This window comes from Lates calcarifer, linkage group LG19 (assembly GCF_001640805.2).
Source record: "Lates calcarifer isolate ASB-BC8 linkage group LG19, TLL_Latcal_v3, whole genome shotgun sequence".
NCBI lineage: Eukaryota > Metazoa > Chordata > Actinopteri > Centropomidae > Lates > Lates calcarifer.
Genome location: NC_066851.1, coordinates 474542 through 490226, shown reverse-complemented (window position 1 = coordinate 490226; position 15685 = coordinate 474542). Strand labels below are relative to the sequence as shown.

General features: G+C 40.1%; 1 protein-coding gene across 1 annotated transcript in view; it reads left to right on the top strand.

Moving 5' to 3' along the window:
* Window positions 1–409: 409 nt before the first annotated feature.
* Window positions 410–15685, top strand: part of gabra2a (gamma-aminobutyric acid type A receptor subunit alpha2a) — a 78514-nt gene continuing 63238 nt past the window's right edge. The window contains 4 exon segments of the mRNA XM_051078333.1: window positions 410–824; window positions 1076–1152; window positions 7799–7911; window positions 15508–15575. Of these exon segments, the coding sequence (XP_050934290.1) occupies window positions 1085–1152; window positions 7799–7911; window positions 15508–15575 (249 nt within the window). The 5' untranslated portion in view covers window positions 410–824; window positions 1076–1084.

The window sequence follows — 15685 nt, the reverse complement described above, 5'->3', positions numbered from 1 at the left end:
CAGATTGTAATCTTGATAAATTTGAGCTGAGGAGGAGCCGAGAATTTCCCACATAAAAATGGATAGAATAGCTGTAAGTCCGTGTTGGAGTGATCATATTGTAGGATGTTAGTAAAAGACCTCTCACATATTTCAACATATAAAATATGTTAGATTGTTATATATTAAACCACCTCTAAAGATAAAATTCGTTTTATCTCAACCAACTACAGTGTTTACATGATAAAGCTTTGGTAATGATAATTTTGCATAATGAAATAAGTCTTTTTCTATTTTCTCCTACACTCACTTTACCAACACACACACATAAACTGAAAACGTGATGTCCCTCGTGCATAAATTAATTACATTTACAACATTACAGTGAAACCAGAAAAAACCAAACAAAGTTGAATTTTATTGAAGTAGCGTTATCAGGGACAATAACTGCACGCGTCTTTCCTCTCTGCTTGATAATCACCTGGAATGAATCCATTAATGTCTTTCCACACGCTTTATGCCACTTGCACGATTTATATTCGTAGCGCTCAGTCGTGCGCACAAATGAAAAGCTCGTTAGCAGGAAATGAGACTCCCAACCGACCACTCCGCCTCAGTAAGCTATTTATTCCTGTGTGTGCTGAGCCACAGCTCTCTGTACAGTTCGCTCTGAGGTTAGACTCTTTGCTGAGCTGTGGGCTCTCTCTGTTGGAGGAGTTGACAGAATGGACGGACAGTGACCGCGCTCATCTCTTTGGGATTCTACTCTCATTTTCTACCAAATCCCTGTGTCAGACGCAGTTCAGTCTCTCTTGCCAACCCTGGGGTCACCTGTCGCGTTTCAGGTAAACGCGACTGAACAAGTGACACTTCATTGGTGACATTTTACAAAACAAAAGCCGTGGAGGAAGCTCAGTGTTCAGGCAGTTGAGCTGCCGAGTCATAGACTAACTGAACTGAACAGAACCCAGCGTAAAGACACTAAACCAGTGTCACGTCTGTCTTTATAGCCACGGATGTTTGTGAAGTCCATTTAATTACCACAGCTGTAATGTGCTTTGTGCCGCTCTGACACCGTTTCCCGTCTTGTTTGCAGGAATCAGCCATGAGAGGACGATGGAGCCCACATTTCATGTCAGCGCTGGTCTTTTTGATCGCACTGTGGCAGACACGGTAAGTTTAATGTCAGTGAGAAGTGTTTTTACGTGTTTTCAGTGGGATAAAACAGGCACTGACGGGCGCTCACAGGCAGCTCTCACCACTCTCCGGCTCTCCACAGAAACTGATAAACGGCAGGTTTTGTTCAGTAGCAGCAGTAAACTATTACCAACATTAATGCTCTGTGTGAACGGTGTCTCTGTGCACTCAGTTCAACACCACGTTAAAAGGGCAACACCTGACCTCACAGATACGTTTAACAATTAAAAAATACCACACGTCGCTTAGTAGTTCCTTAACTTTTGACACGATAAACTCCTCCATTTCAAAAATAGATCAGGCACTAGTTTATTTAGATAAATACCAACTTTAGGAAATGATTCATCCTCTTATTGTTTTCACGAGTTGAACTGTGAGGGAAGAAGATAGAGGGAGGAAAAATCAAACTGTTTATCAAAGTGAAAAAAACTATATCCTAGAAATTCTAGTATCAAAATGGACCCCTATTTATCTATATAGTAGCTATTAAATTATAATTTTTATGCTGATTGTAGTAATTGTGTTCCATGAGAACAGAGTTTAATATTAGTGTGACCATGTTTAAATGAAAACTACAGCATCCCATGGAAATTTGTTTAACCTGATTATTTATTACTTTAAAAAGCATAAAAATGAAAGACATTCATATTGACACAATAGGGCACTTTGATTTTGTTGTCCCTCTGATAATTATCTGCCCCAGTGCATCACAATCCTTTATTTGTCAAATTAGATTAAGTTATGCGCTATTGTGCTTCTTGTTTATCAGTAAATGTTTGTGATATTTCTTAATTTAAGTCATTAATGGTTAAAGTTGTAACAAGCTACCCCATCAGCACATAAAATGTAACATTGAATCTCTAAACACTTGAAAATACTGAGACCATCATCTGTGTCCCTTTTTTCTTAACCCAACCGGTCGAGGCAGATGGCCCCTCCCACCCTGAGTCCGGTTCTGCTCGAGGTTTCTGCCTCTTAAAAGGAAGTTTTTCCTTGCCACTGTCGCCTAGTGCTGCTCATGGTGGGATCTGTTGGGTCTCTCTCTGTAAATACCTATTTTAAAGAGTACGGTCTAGACCTGCTCTATATGAAAAATGCCTTGAGATGACTTTTGTTGTGATTTGGCGCTATATAAATAAAATTGAATTGAATTGAATTAAAACTGTTTCAAAAATATAAAATGATTATTGAAATTATTGGTTATTATTATTATTATTGATTATTGATCAGATAAGTCCTATGCCACATGTATATTCCTATCTCATAGGCATTATCACTTCTGACATATAAGCTGCTTTCACACGTGCACTGCAACCCTGAAATTTTCTAGCTGTATGTCTGAACACAAAGGTCCAAATCAGTTGGACCCAGTGTTGGGTAGTGTCATTTTTAAAAGTTATTTGGAATGTTACAAAATTACTGATATTAAAAAGTAATTTGTTATGTTAGTTGCCTACTGAGAAAAATAACTTGCTAGATTACTTTTGCACTTCCACTGGAGTGACAGCTTTAGCCAAACTAAAACATAGCTGCTGCCGTTTTTGAGGTGTAGCACTGGTATGGTTCTCCTTCTCCTCACTGGGCCTTGCCACCAGTGTTATAGAGCTGTTACCTTAGCTCACAGCTGCTACTTCAAATTTGAATTAGAGGTCTTTGCATTATGATATTCTTTTCTCTCAAAAATTCAAAATACTGTGAATATTTTCACTATGTAAATTCAGAGTTATATTCAGCAGCCTCAAGCTTTCTTTCTCCCTCTGCCTTTTTTGCATCATACATTCTAATAATTTGTTCCCATTTCTAATAATTTGTTCCCATATATGAAAAGTGTTGTTGCTCTGTGTTGCTGACTACTAGTACTATTGTTATGTACTGATTTTCTTGTGCATTATACTCCATGATATGCTATCTCTTTTCAAAGCTGAATCACCTGCACCAAGAATGCTTTTACTTATTTTTGGCGATCCTGTCCTGTCTCCTTTCCTCATGTGGGTGTATGTTTAATGAAGAGGCTTCACATTGATAGAGTCTTTCTCTCTCTTGTTTATTTCAATAAATTTAGTAATTCACTTCCTCTCATGGCAAGTTCATCAGCCATGTCCAGCAAGAGACACAAACACAAACAGATGAGAGGACCGAACTGGGGACAAACATATAACAAAAGGGAAGGGGAGAAACAAGGGGAGCACAGACAAGCAAAACTCCCAACACTGGTCAGTGGTATTTGGACTTTGAAAGCTTATTACGACCCATTGTTAGGTGACCTCTGGTGGTCAGGTGATGTAGTAGAGCAGCGAAGTCTGCATCAGGACATCAGGGTGGTGAGCTGACAAAACACAGGAATCGCACACAGGAGCCCACTGTGCACCTCCCATGAGAAGCCAATGGTCGTTGTTTTTTTCTTAATACATGGCGAAGATCCTCTAACCTTAAGGAAGTACTTACTTTAAACCAAACCATAATCTTTCCCTTAACTTAAACAAGACGTTTTTATGTCTAAACCTAACCAAACCATGACTGTTTCATACACTTAACCTGTTTTTCTATTATTATTGTAACTGTGATGACGAAGATCCTGGTCACCTGCCACCGTAGGGGCATTATTTTAGGAAGCATTTTATAGCAGGAAGTAGGGACAAATATTGTTATTCAGGTTTGAGGACTTGTTGGATATACTAAACAAGATGTGATTAAAAAGCTAAAAGACTGTGCTTCTTGCAAATAATAACTGTACCTGATTTAAATTTGGCCATCATCCCCTTCGAATTAGGCACCTTGTGCAGTCATACGCTCCATCACTCCTGCCACACTTGTAAAACTCCCTGAAAGACCTATTCTGTAAGCACGTTAAGCACCATTTTGACAATGCATGCTGGCTGACCCCTCAGCTTGAATTTCATTCTGAGGAAGAGGAAGAAGTCATTTGGAGCCAAATGGGGTGAGTAAGACAGATGTGAAGTGATGAGTGTTTTGGTGTGCTCAAAGTATATAGTAAAAATTTACTATGAGCAGGCACATTGTTATGTGGGAGCACCCAACTGCCATTGCGTCACATTTCAGGTAATTTCACCCAGTTGTCCTCCCTCAGGTGCCTCAGAACAGCACAGTACTTGTAGAAGAGCCTGGGGTATGAATTCAAGGGACACAACCCTGCAAATGTTTAAGAAAAAGATGAGTATGATGGGCCCTCTTTGGTCCTGAAGCCTGCTGGCTCCTCCACCCTGAAGACTGCTCTGTGGCCTCTGGGTCATAGCCATAAACCCAACTCTCGTCACCAGTGATGATCCCTGACATGTAAGTTGGGCCATGCTGGGCCATAATGGGGAATACTGACTGACAACAGTTAAGCTAGCTGTTTCCCTCTGTTTCCAGTCTTTATGCTAAATTAGGCTAACCAATTGCTAACTGCAGCTCTGTTCTCAAAACCCTATTAGAGAAAGAGAATGTATTTGCCAAAGTGTTTATTTATTTCTTTAAACAAATTAGAAATCACATACTAGAATCAGTTATCTGGAAACGGTTGCTGTTTGCCCAGTAGACCACAGCACAGAATTAAACATTTTCAAACAGTTTTCCATTTTGCCTAAGACCATTTTAAATGAGCTTTGGCCCAGAGAAGACCGACATGATCGTTTCTGGATCATGTTCACATATGGCTTCTTCTTTGCATGATAGAGCTGTAAGCAGCATTTGTGGATTGCACGGCAAACTCTGTTCACAGACAGTGATTTCTGGAACTAGTCCTGAGCCCATTGGTGATTTTCAGTAGAGAGTCATGCCTGTTTTTAATGCAGTGCTGCCTGAGTGCCCGAACATCACAAGCATCCAGTTTTGCTCCTCCAGGTGTTTTTGATTTTTGCCAATTACTTTTTCAGCCTTTTGTTGCTCCTGTTCCAACTTTTTTGAGATACCACCAAATTCAAATGATATGTTCTTTATTTTCTATTATGAACAAAATATGATTTTATGAGATGTGCAAATCATTGCATTCTGTTTTTATTTACATTTTACATAGCATCCCCACTTTTTGGAATTGGGGTTGTAGAGCTTCTATCTTACTAACCACCATGTCAGACAGGGACTATCTGGCAGATAGTCAAAGATTGAGGATACATGACACACATTGACACCCATCCTAAATGGCCAGAAACATTATGTTAATGTAACCAGTCTGAAGTCATTGGGCCCAAATATGGTGGTCTTCTTGGGCACTGGCACTAAACAGGATGTTTTTCATTGCTCCGGTATCCTTCACTTCCTCAGACTTTGTCACTTATGGTCTTGCAGACACCACAGGCACATAGATGTTCTTATTATACTTTCTAGTTCACTTGGAATTATCTTGGAGCAGCCCATGCACAGTTTGTGCCATTGTAGCAGAGTGGTTGCATGTACCGACATGACAAATTGGAGCATACACAAACATCCACATCCTTATGTCATTTGGTCCCTAGCTGACCCTTGCATACTTGTTACAGCTGGGCAGCACACAACTTCGGGACCCTGGGACTAATGCAATCATGGCCTTCAGTCTGACCCTTGATTGAGTCTCTTCAGCTGTCTCATAACCTGGCTTGTCATCACAGTCATTCAGTGGAGCAATGTGAGTTGGGAGGTTGCGATCAGAGGTGCTCAGCAAGGGGGGTGGGGGTAAGATGGGAGGTTTTTGTGTTTGAGATGGTGTGAAGACTGGTCCTGTGTGAAAAGTCACAGCTGGAGGTCCAGTCCTGAACCTACTGTAAAACAAATCCAGATTGTTGGCTTTGTCTACAGATGGTGTTTGATATTGAAGCCTGTAATCTGCTCCATGCCCACACACGCATCCCTGATGTTCTACTGGGGTTTATCCTCCAGTCTGTAGAGATCCTTGCACTCTTTTGGTCTCACCTTGAGATTACACTCCACTCTTTTCAGTTTGTCCTTGTCATCTTGCTTCTTCTACAGATCACTTGTGATCCAAGGCTTAGGTTACTGGGAAAACAGAAGCTGAGGTATTCTGTGATTCTGTATAAGTTGATATATTCTGTCATACAGTCAGTAACATTACTAATACCATCCCTATGGAGTGATCTATCCTGATCTATAGTTTCAAAGCAGTCCTGCAGTCCCTCGCTGGCATCCATCTCAGGAACATACTGAGGTACTAACAAGACTAGGTTGTGGTCTGATCTACCAAGTAGGGGCAGGGCGGGGGCACTGTATGCATCTTTAGTATTTGCATAAAAAAGGTCCATTGTTCTATTTTCCTGTGTGGTGTAGTCAACACAGCTTGAAAGTGGGGATAGTGGAGTCCAGGTTAGCATTATTAAGATCCCTGTTAAAAAACCTCAAGGTGTTGAGACTGTAGCTTGGCAGCAGTGGCGTATACATGCCACTCTCTCATCAGCTGATAGTGGAATAATCAATATGACTGAGGAAAATTTCTATTTTAAATAATATGGACACTTTCAGTGGCTAAAAGTTGTCCAGGTAGCAATGTACTTGGGCACCTAAATAATCTGGTATAAAGGCACTGTGATTTTGTGTTGCTTATGTTGCCAGGTCGTATGAGATTTGATCAAGCTAAGGGCACCAGACAGGGTATGACAATAGGTTGTTATGGTTCATTAGCGCCCCTTAGTGTCGTACTGGAGAGAGAGAAGTCAATGTCAGGTGACAAGTTTTTGTAGAGATGGAGACTCGCTCTGGTTGGCAATAGAAGCAAACTCCTGTGTAGGAAAGTTGCTGAAACATCAGTTATTCTCTAATAAAAGTAGTTGGTAATGAGCGAGTAAAAATTGAAGAGCAGCAACGGAGCTGCCAGTTTCCTGCTAAACAGAATTTGTACTTCAAATTCTGGTTAGTTAGCTAGCTGACTAGCCACAGAGCTTCCGACATCGTCCAAACCATGTTTGTATCGGACATTCCAGTGAGTTAATTGCTAGCTAACTAGCTTAATTAGGACTCTAACTGGTGTTTATTATTTATATAGTTTATTATTGGTTGTTTATTTTGAGGAAAGTTATGTGAATTTTAAAAACAGTTGGAATGAGGTGATAATTCGTAAGAGTGAAAGCTCAATAGTACAGCTTCACTTTACTTCACTAGCTGTGAAAGAAAAGCACTGAATGTTTAACACTGATTCCTTTCCTTGTATTTTGATAGTTTGTGTGTCAGTTTATTCTAATGAACAAACTTAGTCAGTTCAAACTAAGTTAAAAGTCAAATATTGTCAAAATATGCTGTATGGATTCATCTGAAATGTGAGACTATTGTGTTCAGTTATATTGTTAAAAGGGAATGAGTGATTAGGACATTATGGACTATTAGGTTAATTGGTGACTCTAACCTGCAGGTTGTAGGTTCATAGGTGTAATTGTGAGTGTGAATGGTTGTTTGTCTCTATATGTCAGCCCTGTGATAGACTGGTGACCTGTCCAGGGTGTACCTCCCACCCAATGTCAGCTGGGATTTGCTCCAGCCCCCCTGCAACCCTTAAGGATAAATGGAATAGATATGAATTATGAATTATGTGTCATCACCCACAGTTCGTGGTACAACTTAAATATATTTTTGTAGCTGTATAGAGCTCTTGTTTTTATTTATCTGTGTCCATAATCACACATTTCCATCCTTTATTTAGGTCAAAAGCAGATTCCAATTCAACACGTACCTTCAAAGACATCACAACCTTCACCAAGATCCTGGACAGTCTGCTGGATGGATATGACAACAGACTAAGACCTGGCCTGGGAGGTAAGACAGGGAAGACTATACACATACACATACTGGACCGTTAAAGTGGTTCCCGTTACAGTTACATTTCAGAGTTGTTGGGCTCACCAGAGAAATTTAAAATGGTCAGTGGAGTCTTTCAATATGCCCTCTCTGCCTGGTAAATACTCTCAAACTCTGCATTTGCAGCTCGAAAGTCAGGCTTTGTGTTATACATTTCAAGTCTCCAAGCCTGATGACATCACTAGGGTTATTTTCTGTTTTGACAAAGCTCCTCTAGAGCCACAGATGACATTATACAACTGTTTTCATACACAGAGTAGAACTGAGTAGTAAACCAATTATGATATATAAAACTGACATTTTAAGGCTGTGTTGTTTGGTGACTTTTACAGATGGGCAAATGGAGCCGGACAATCAACAGTTAGTTCGATCTGGATACGTTAGCCTATACAGAACAGTATGAGGCCTATGCAAGCAATTTTTAATGAATAGTCTGTTTTCTATATTACTTTAAGATAAGTGAATATTAAAGCTACATTATTTAACAAATTTTCCCTCAAATCTCAGCTTCAGAATCTTTGTGAGGATTCACTGACTTGTAACAGGGAGAATGGAGCCTCTGTCATTCCCACTTTGCTCCTTGAAAACCTGTTGCAGCAGGTTCGATCTCCCTTTACCTGAGTGATAGTGAACTGATAAATATAGTTCTTGCTCTTTCGCTCTTTTCTTTTACTATAACTGTCCTTTAGCACCAATATACCAAGACAAATTCCTTGTATGTGCAAACTTAATTGGCAATAAAGTTTGATTCTGATTCTGATTCTGCGGGAATCAGGCCCAGCAAATTCAACGGTAATCCTGAACTGTAGATCAGTTAAAAGGACTTAGAAGTCATTGGAAACCAGTGTTGATCTCTGATCTCCAACCAGGAAACTTTGAAAATATCAAGAATAAGAAACAGAGTTTGGTGTAGTTTGTTACAGCCACAGCACTTCCTGCTCCAGAAGGTGGTGCAGTGGTTAGTCCTATCACAGCAAGAATGTTATGGATTTGAACCCGGTTCTGTGTGGAGTTTATGTTCTCCTGTGCCTGCGCAGGGGTCCCTCCAGGTTCTCCAGCTTCCTCCCACAGTCCAAAGACATACAGGTTAATTGGTTACTCTAAATTGCCTGTAGTAGGCTGTATGATTGATACGTCACCTACAAATCAACACAAACCCTTCCTGTGCCATTAGACAAATACAGCACTTCTGGTTTCTAAAAAACTGAGACCCATCCATCCAACCATTTTCTTCTGCTTATTTGGGATCAGGTCATGATGGCAACAAGCTTAACACGGTATTCCAGAAATCCCTCTCCTCCTGGGGAAAAAACTGAGAACCTCTTTCCAAAAAAGTGTTTTCCTGGTCAGTGAAGCCACACACTTAATTCTTGACCTCTTGCAGGACAGACAGTAAGTGGTGACAATCAACAACATTCTTACTAAGACACTTACAATTAACGCTGGGACTCCATAGTTCATCTGGGGGATTACGCTCATGTGTGCAACGATGGAGAAATCTGGAGGGATCTGATTGGGAGGAACCGCCTCCCCGATTGAGCAGTGCTTTGTCATTGGACTTCTGTATTAGTTAGTTAGTTGGTATAAGGTTGTTCAGAAGCGTACTTGGTCCCGGAACACCTTAGGCCAAAGATCAATGGTCAACTTTGTGGTTGTATCATCAGATATGTGGTCGTATGTCTTGGGCATTTGGTGGTGAGTTGGATCAGATGGCGGGGAAGGCTGCCGGACAGATCTGGCAAACACAAACGAGTAGTGAGGATGTGCTGGGAACGCCTGGCAGAAGCCCCTGTCTGAAGGAACTCCAGAGGAACTTTTTGTGCATCCTGAGAGAGGCTGAGGACATTGAGTCCAAGTGGGCCATGTTCAAAGCCTCCACTGCAGATGTGGTAGGGAGGAGCTATGGTCGAAATGTTGCTGGGGCCTGTAGAGGCAGCAACCTGAGAACCTGCTGGTGAGGGAAGCTCAGGCTGAAGAAGGAGGTGTTTCAGGTTTGATTGGCCGAGGGCTCTTCTGAAGCAGTGGGCAGGTTCCGGGAGGCCAGAAGGGCTGCAGCTTCGGCAGTCATGGAAGTAAAAAAAATCAGGTGTGGGAGGAGTTAGGGGAAGTCATAGAGAAGGACTTTTACTAGATTCAAGGAGGCAAACTGTTTGAGGCTGAGGCTGTGTTCAGCCCGGGAGGGGAAATGCTGACCCGGACTGGGGATATTGTTAAGTGGTGGAAAGAGCACTTAGAAGAACTCATGAACCTGGCCAATATGTCTTCTGTGGAGGAGGCAGAGTCTTATGACTCGGGGGAAGTCTCTCTCTTTTTTTTTTTTTTTTTTCTTGACTCATGCACATTTCATTTTGGGCTAATATGTTTCTTTTGTGGGTGATAATTTGTTAAAAATTAATTGATGTTTAGAGTTCAGTGCACTAATAAACAACATGAGCACTTTGAAAGATTAAATTCTGTCTTCAGCTCATGTGACATTTCCACATTTCAGGATGTTTTCTTTTTGGTACTTGTGAACTGGATGTAACACTCTGGCATTGTTGTAAACAGTATTACAATGTTTTCTGTGGCTCTGAGGCAGTTTGATTGAGTCTCAAGTGGCACTCATCTAGTGTTGATGAGCAAATCAACAAGTCATCTACATCTTGTATCTGAGTGCCGTTAAGGGTCAGGTGTTCAAGATCTTGTTTCACGGCCTGGTTAAACAAATGTGGGCTGGATTTTAGTCCTTGGGGAAGTCTTTTGCCACAATATTGCTTACCTCTGTATCTAAATGCAAATAGCCTGGATTCCTCAGCCAGTGGAATGCTGAAAAAGGCTGAGCACCAATCAATCACTGTAAAAAAAAAATCTGGTGGCACATTTGTGAGGTGTTGGATTTCTCTGCCTTTAATACTGGTAATAATGGAGTTTTACATGGGTTATTAGTTTTTACTAGCACCCCTGCAACTAACAGTCATTCAGTTGTTTTGCTCATCCCCTGCTGTGCTTCAGGTTTCAGAGAATACTGAGCAAACTCTTCGGTAGTTTTGTGTGGTTTTAGTTCAATTTCTACTGGGTTAGCGGATTTTGTTTTGGACTACAAGCATTTGGGGACATGTTTCAGCATGTCTTCCTTTAAGGTGTTATCATTCTCTGTGGCATGAGCAATTTGTGGTGCTTTGCGTACTGCTATTTTTATTTCTTGTGGTTTTGCCAATATTTATGTTCCCCACAAGATCTTGATCCAGGGCTCCAGACTCTAGTAGCACTGGTGCTCCTTACTGAGAATTTTAGGAGCACCAGCCCAAAAGTTAGCAGCACCACTTAAATTGACATTCAGTGCAACATATTAAGATTTTTTCCATGTTAACAATATTACTGATAAATGCTTTGGTAATAAATAGACAATAACAATGTGTTGTTTTATCTTAAAGAACAAAGTGTAATTAAATCTACATGAATGGTTTAAGTTGCCCTTTAATATGTGAGAAAATAAAAGTAATCCTTCCTTTTTGAGAGCGATCTCACTGTGCGCCATAAAAAATAATAATCACAAAGTATCATTGGTTAAACAAGACTTATAGTGAAGTGATTTGAACAGTGATTTGCTCATACACTTAAAGTCAGGGCAAGGCCGCAACCAGCTGTTGGGATGGGCATCATTGGGATTTTATCTTTATCTATCCAGATCCTGATACTGATACTGTACTGGTTCTTTTTCATTATTAAATAACACTTAAATGTTTTTTTAATAAAAAAAATTCAGTAGTAGAGTAGAATTGAGTCATATTTTAAATACAACTAAATAATGTTTCTGGAGCAGTGACGGTAACGTTCACAACAGCAAATTTTAAGATTAGTGGCAAATTAAGACGTTAGACTACATACAGATAGCTTTCCTTTTAGCTTAGTACCAATTCGCTATTAGCTAAACCAGCGTGCTGTGCTTGTGTTATTAAACATGTTGGTAAACTGCGGCCAGCTGTTGAAAATATTGCTTTTCTAAGGGCTTGTTGAACAGGCGGTTTGATAAAGAAAAGGCAAAGGCCAGTTGCTTTTACTTTTAATGTATTTAGAGTGACAAGCGTGGCCGTCGTCATTAAGTTCTTTAAATTCACCTGGTGTGTGTGTGTGTGTGTGTGTGTGTACTGAAAATGCAGCCCTGCCCCAGACAGAGAGGTTAGAGAAGCAGCGCGAACATAAATGATATTCGGGCCACTACAAATAAAGCAATGTTTAGGAAACACTGTACCCAACCCTAGAATGAGGTTGGGGCATATTTGCAAGTCGCACTGGTGTTCCTACTCGTAAAATTTTGTTACACTGTCTCCAAAAGTGGTCCTTCTTTTCACTTCCTGTTACTCCTCCTCAATGTTAGTGTCTCCCTTTATTTGAACAGTACCAGACAGAGTTTGATATATACCAGCAACAGTTGTTGAAGGCAGCTGGCTGTCAGTCTGTAGGATATCTTTCTCGTTTGGTTTTGTTCTTTTTGTTTTTTTCTTCCTCACGGTTCTCTTTATGTTTTTTTTTCTGTTGATGCCTTCATTCTTGAACAGTTTTAGAATCTTTTGTTCTTTTTCTCTGTTCTGTTGTCTTTTTTTGCTTTTGTCTTTTGGTTTGTTGTCTCTTATTCGGAGTTCCATATCCTCATACACACTCACATGAAATGCGCCACCCTTTGGCCAACATCAGTCTAATGGCTTAGTCCGTTTCTCCCACAGTTTCTGTTTGTCTTTTTTGTATGTTAGGTGTTTGATCACTAGAAAAATTAATGGCATCACATCCATATTTGCTTTATGTATTCTGAACTTTAAGACTGTTATTTGGTGTTTAAATAACTTGATTTACTAACTTGATTTATTCAGTTATATGTGATTTGGAATTAGACAGTGACTGTAGGTACTATGATCAAGAAAAAGAAAAAACAAGAAGCAAGAAAACTTAAATTCCATCAGACCATACATTAAATAAGTATTACGTAAACACTAAAGCAGCTTTATGTCTGTATAATCACAGTATAATGTGATAACCAATATATATAACCAATCATCATAAGATGAACTTCATAACTACAAAGAATCATAATTAGGATACTCTTCAAAATGCAAATTATAAGAGTGATCTTCACAATGACCACAGCCTCTGGACAGCAGTTTTGTCTACCCAGCCTGTCCAAATCAGAATAACAACAATGCTTTTGAATTTGATAGTATAGAAAATCCCTCTCAACTCCTCAATAAAATAGTTAAACATACACAAATCATGTGATGTAGTATAGTACTAGCAGCAGCAGTAGTCTATGCAATGTAAAACACACGAGTGAATCAAACATATCCAAATCATATGATGTGGTAAAGTATTAGCAACTGTAGTAGTCTTTATTGTAAACCCCATAACAAAAAAATAGAAAATGCAGCAAAGGGACGGCTCCTGGTTCTGCCTCCTCTGAGGTCCTCCTCACTACTTACTTGTGCTCAGAAAAGCAGTGAATGCACATCAGCATCTCCTCTCTGGACAGCTTAGTCACACTAGTTATTATGCAAGATAACACAGAACACTTGTGATGTACTTATAATGCATCAAAATTTAAATTAGCACTTCCATTTGTTAAGACATAAACAGCACTAACCATCATACCACAATATCAGTTACTTTGGGAAACACATCATGCAGAATAAATTCAGAAATTCAATGCTGTTTGCTGAAGTCTAAACAGTGCAATATATATAAGCACAAGACCTCAGTTTTAGCTGAAAGCAGAGCAACAAATGTCAGTGATATTTCTAATTTATATATAATTTTGATTTATTGTTGCTGTTTTATTTATTCATTTTGTTTTATTATTGTGACTTAAAGGCTGTCATTAGAGTCATCTTCTCCTTTCTCCCCCCGGTTTCAGTTTTTTTTTTTTTTTTTAAAATCACACAGGCCGCACACTCACACACACTCAGCTGGCTTCCTTTCTCTCCGGAAGTCACACACATATATTGATTTTTTTTTCCTCTGATTTCTCTGAATCTGTCTGTATAAGCTGCTGGAAACTTAATTTCCCTGAGGGAGTCATCCCAAAGGGATCAATAAAGTCTAGCCTAGTCTAAGTGTCACGACTGAGCTAGGAACCCCAGAAGCAGAACACAGATTGCAAGACAAACAACGTTTATTTAGGAATAGCTGGTGTAAAGGGGTCAGGATGGTGCTGGTCCAGAGAGGGGTGCTGCGGCAAGTGAAGGAGTCCAGGGGTGGAGAAGGGTTGGCAGGAGGACTGGAGGGAATGGCAGGTGGGCTGGCAGGTGGGCTGGCAGGCTGGCAGGCAGGCAGGCAGGAACTAGACAAAGACAACAAGGTAAGTAACGAACTGACTAGCAAAGGCAAAGAGGAGCTGAAGTTCTCTCAAGACAAACCATGTACTGGAGTGACGATCCGGCAGGGAATGAAGGCAGGAACAGGGATTAAGTACATCCTGGGTGACGAGCTGATGGGAAACAGGTGAGCTTGATCGTAGAGGCACGGCAGGTGTGGAGTGGCAGACCCAGCAGGAGAGACCGAGAGCAAGGGGGAGGGGCAGGCAACACAGAGACAGACAGACACTGGCAGACAGGTCAGGGAGCTGACCTCGTGACATGAAGTCTGATTTTACCTAGGTTTTTTACACTTCTGAGATCTATATATCTAGAATTTGGTTAGCACAGCAGTTTTGATGGCTCGGTTTTTGTTTTTTTACACTATGCTATGTGTCTGTTTTACTGATAGGCTTTATGTAGGTCTTATTTGCAAATATTCTTATTCTTATTGATAGTTTAAGGGGTATCTCTTATTGCTGTTTCACTCCAGTTAATATAGACAGTTATCACTTAAAATTATCATTAATAAATCAGACCTGCTCGTAGAGGCTGCAAAATAGGTTTCAGAGTTACACACAAATATTATGTAGTGAATTACTTAATTGTAGTTTGCTCTATGTTTTGCTTAGCATGCTCCTCTTTGTCTAGTGAGTAACCTCACATATATTAGTTATTAGATAAGTCCTTGATCCTCTCTGTTCAGTCCCTCTGAGCTCTTTCTCCACGAGTTACTGGACTTATTATGACCAGTACCAGTACCATAGTTTTTGGATAACAGGACATGTCTGGCTCCCTACTTCAGTCTTCCCTGTGTCATTAGTGATATGCCTGTCAGATAGTTAGTTATCTATCTACTTCTGCTTGTGTACCCAAGTATTCATCGTTTTTTCACATCACTCATACAAGTACACATTGACTTTTGTCCCACTTCACTGTACCATATAACTCATTATACTATACTAAAAGCTTGTGTTACAAACTGAAGGTGTAGAGGTTCAAAGGTGTTTACTTGGAGAAGTGATGAAAGATCCTTTTGGGCTGCATTATGGGAAAGGTAGGATTAAGTATTTTTGAAGCTTGACTCATATTAAGTTTGACTTGTTGACTGAAATGGCATCTGCCACTTAAGTTTTGACCACTGATTTATTAATCTGTCTCTCACAAATCATAAAGGCTTGTTTTTTAATGTACTATGATTTTCTAAAACAAATGTCATTTGTTATTTTCACAGACCGAGTAACAGAGGTGAAGACTGATATCTATGTGACCAGTTTTGGTCCAGTTTCTGACACAGATATGGTAAGTCTCACACACCTCACCCTCTCCTTACCCAAGACAACACACACACAGGCTGTGTGATGTGACGATATATTTCAGATGATGAAATAAAATGTCTATTTTTTCATATT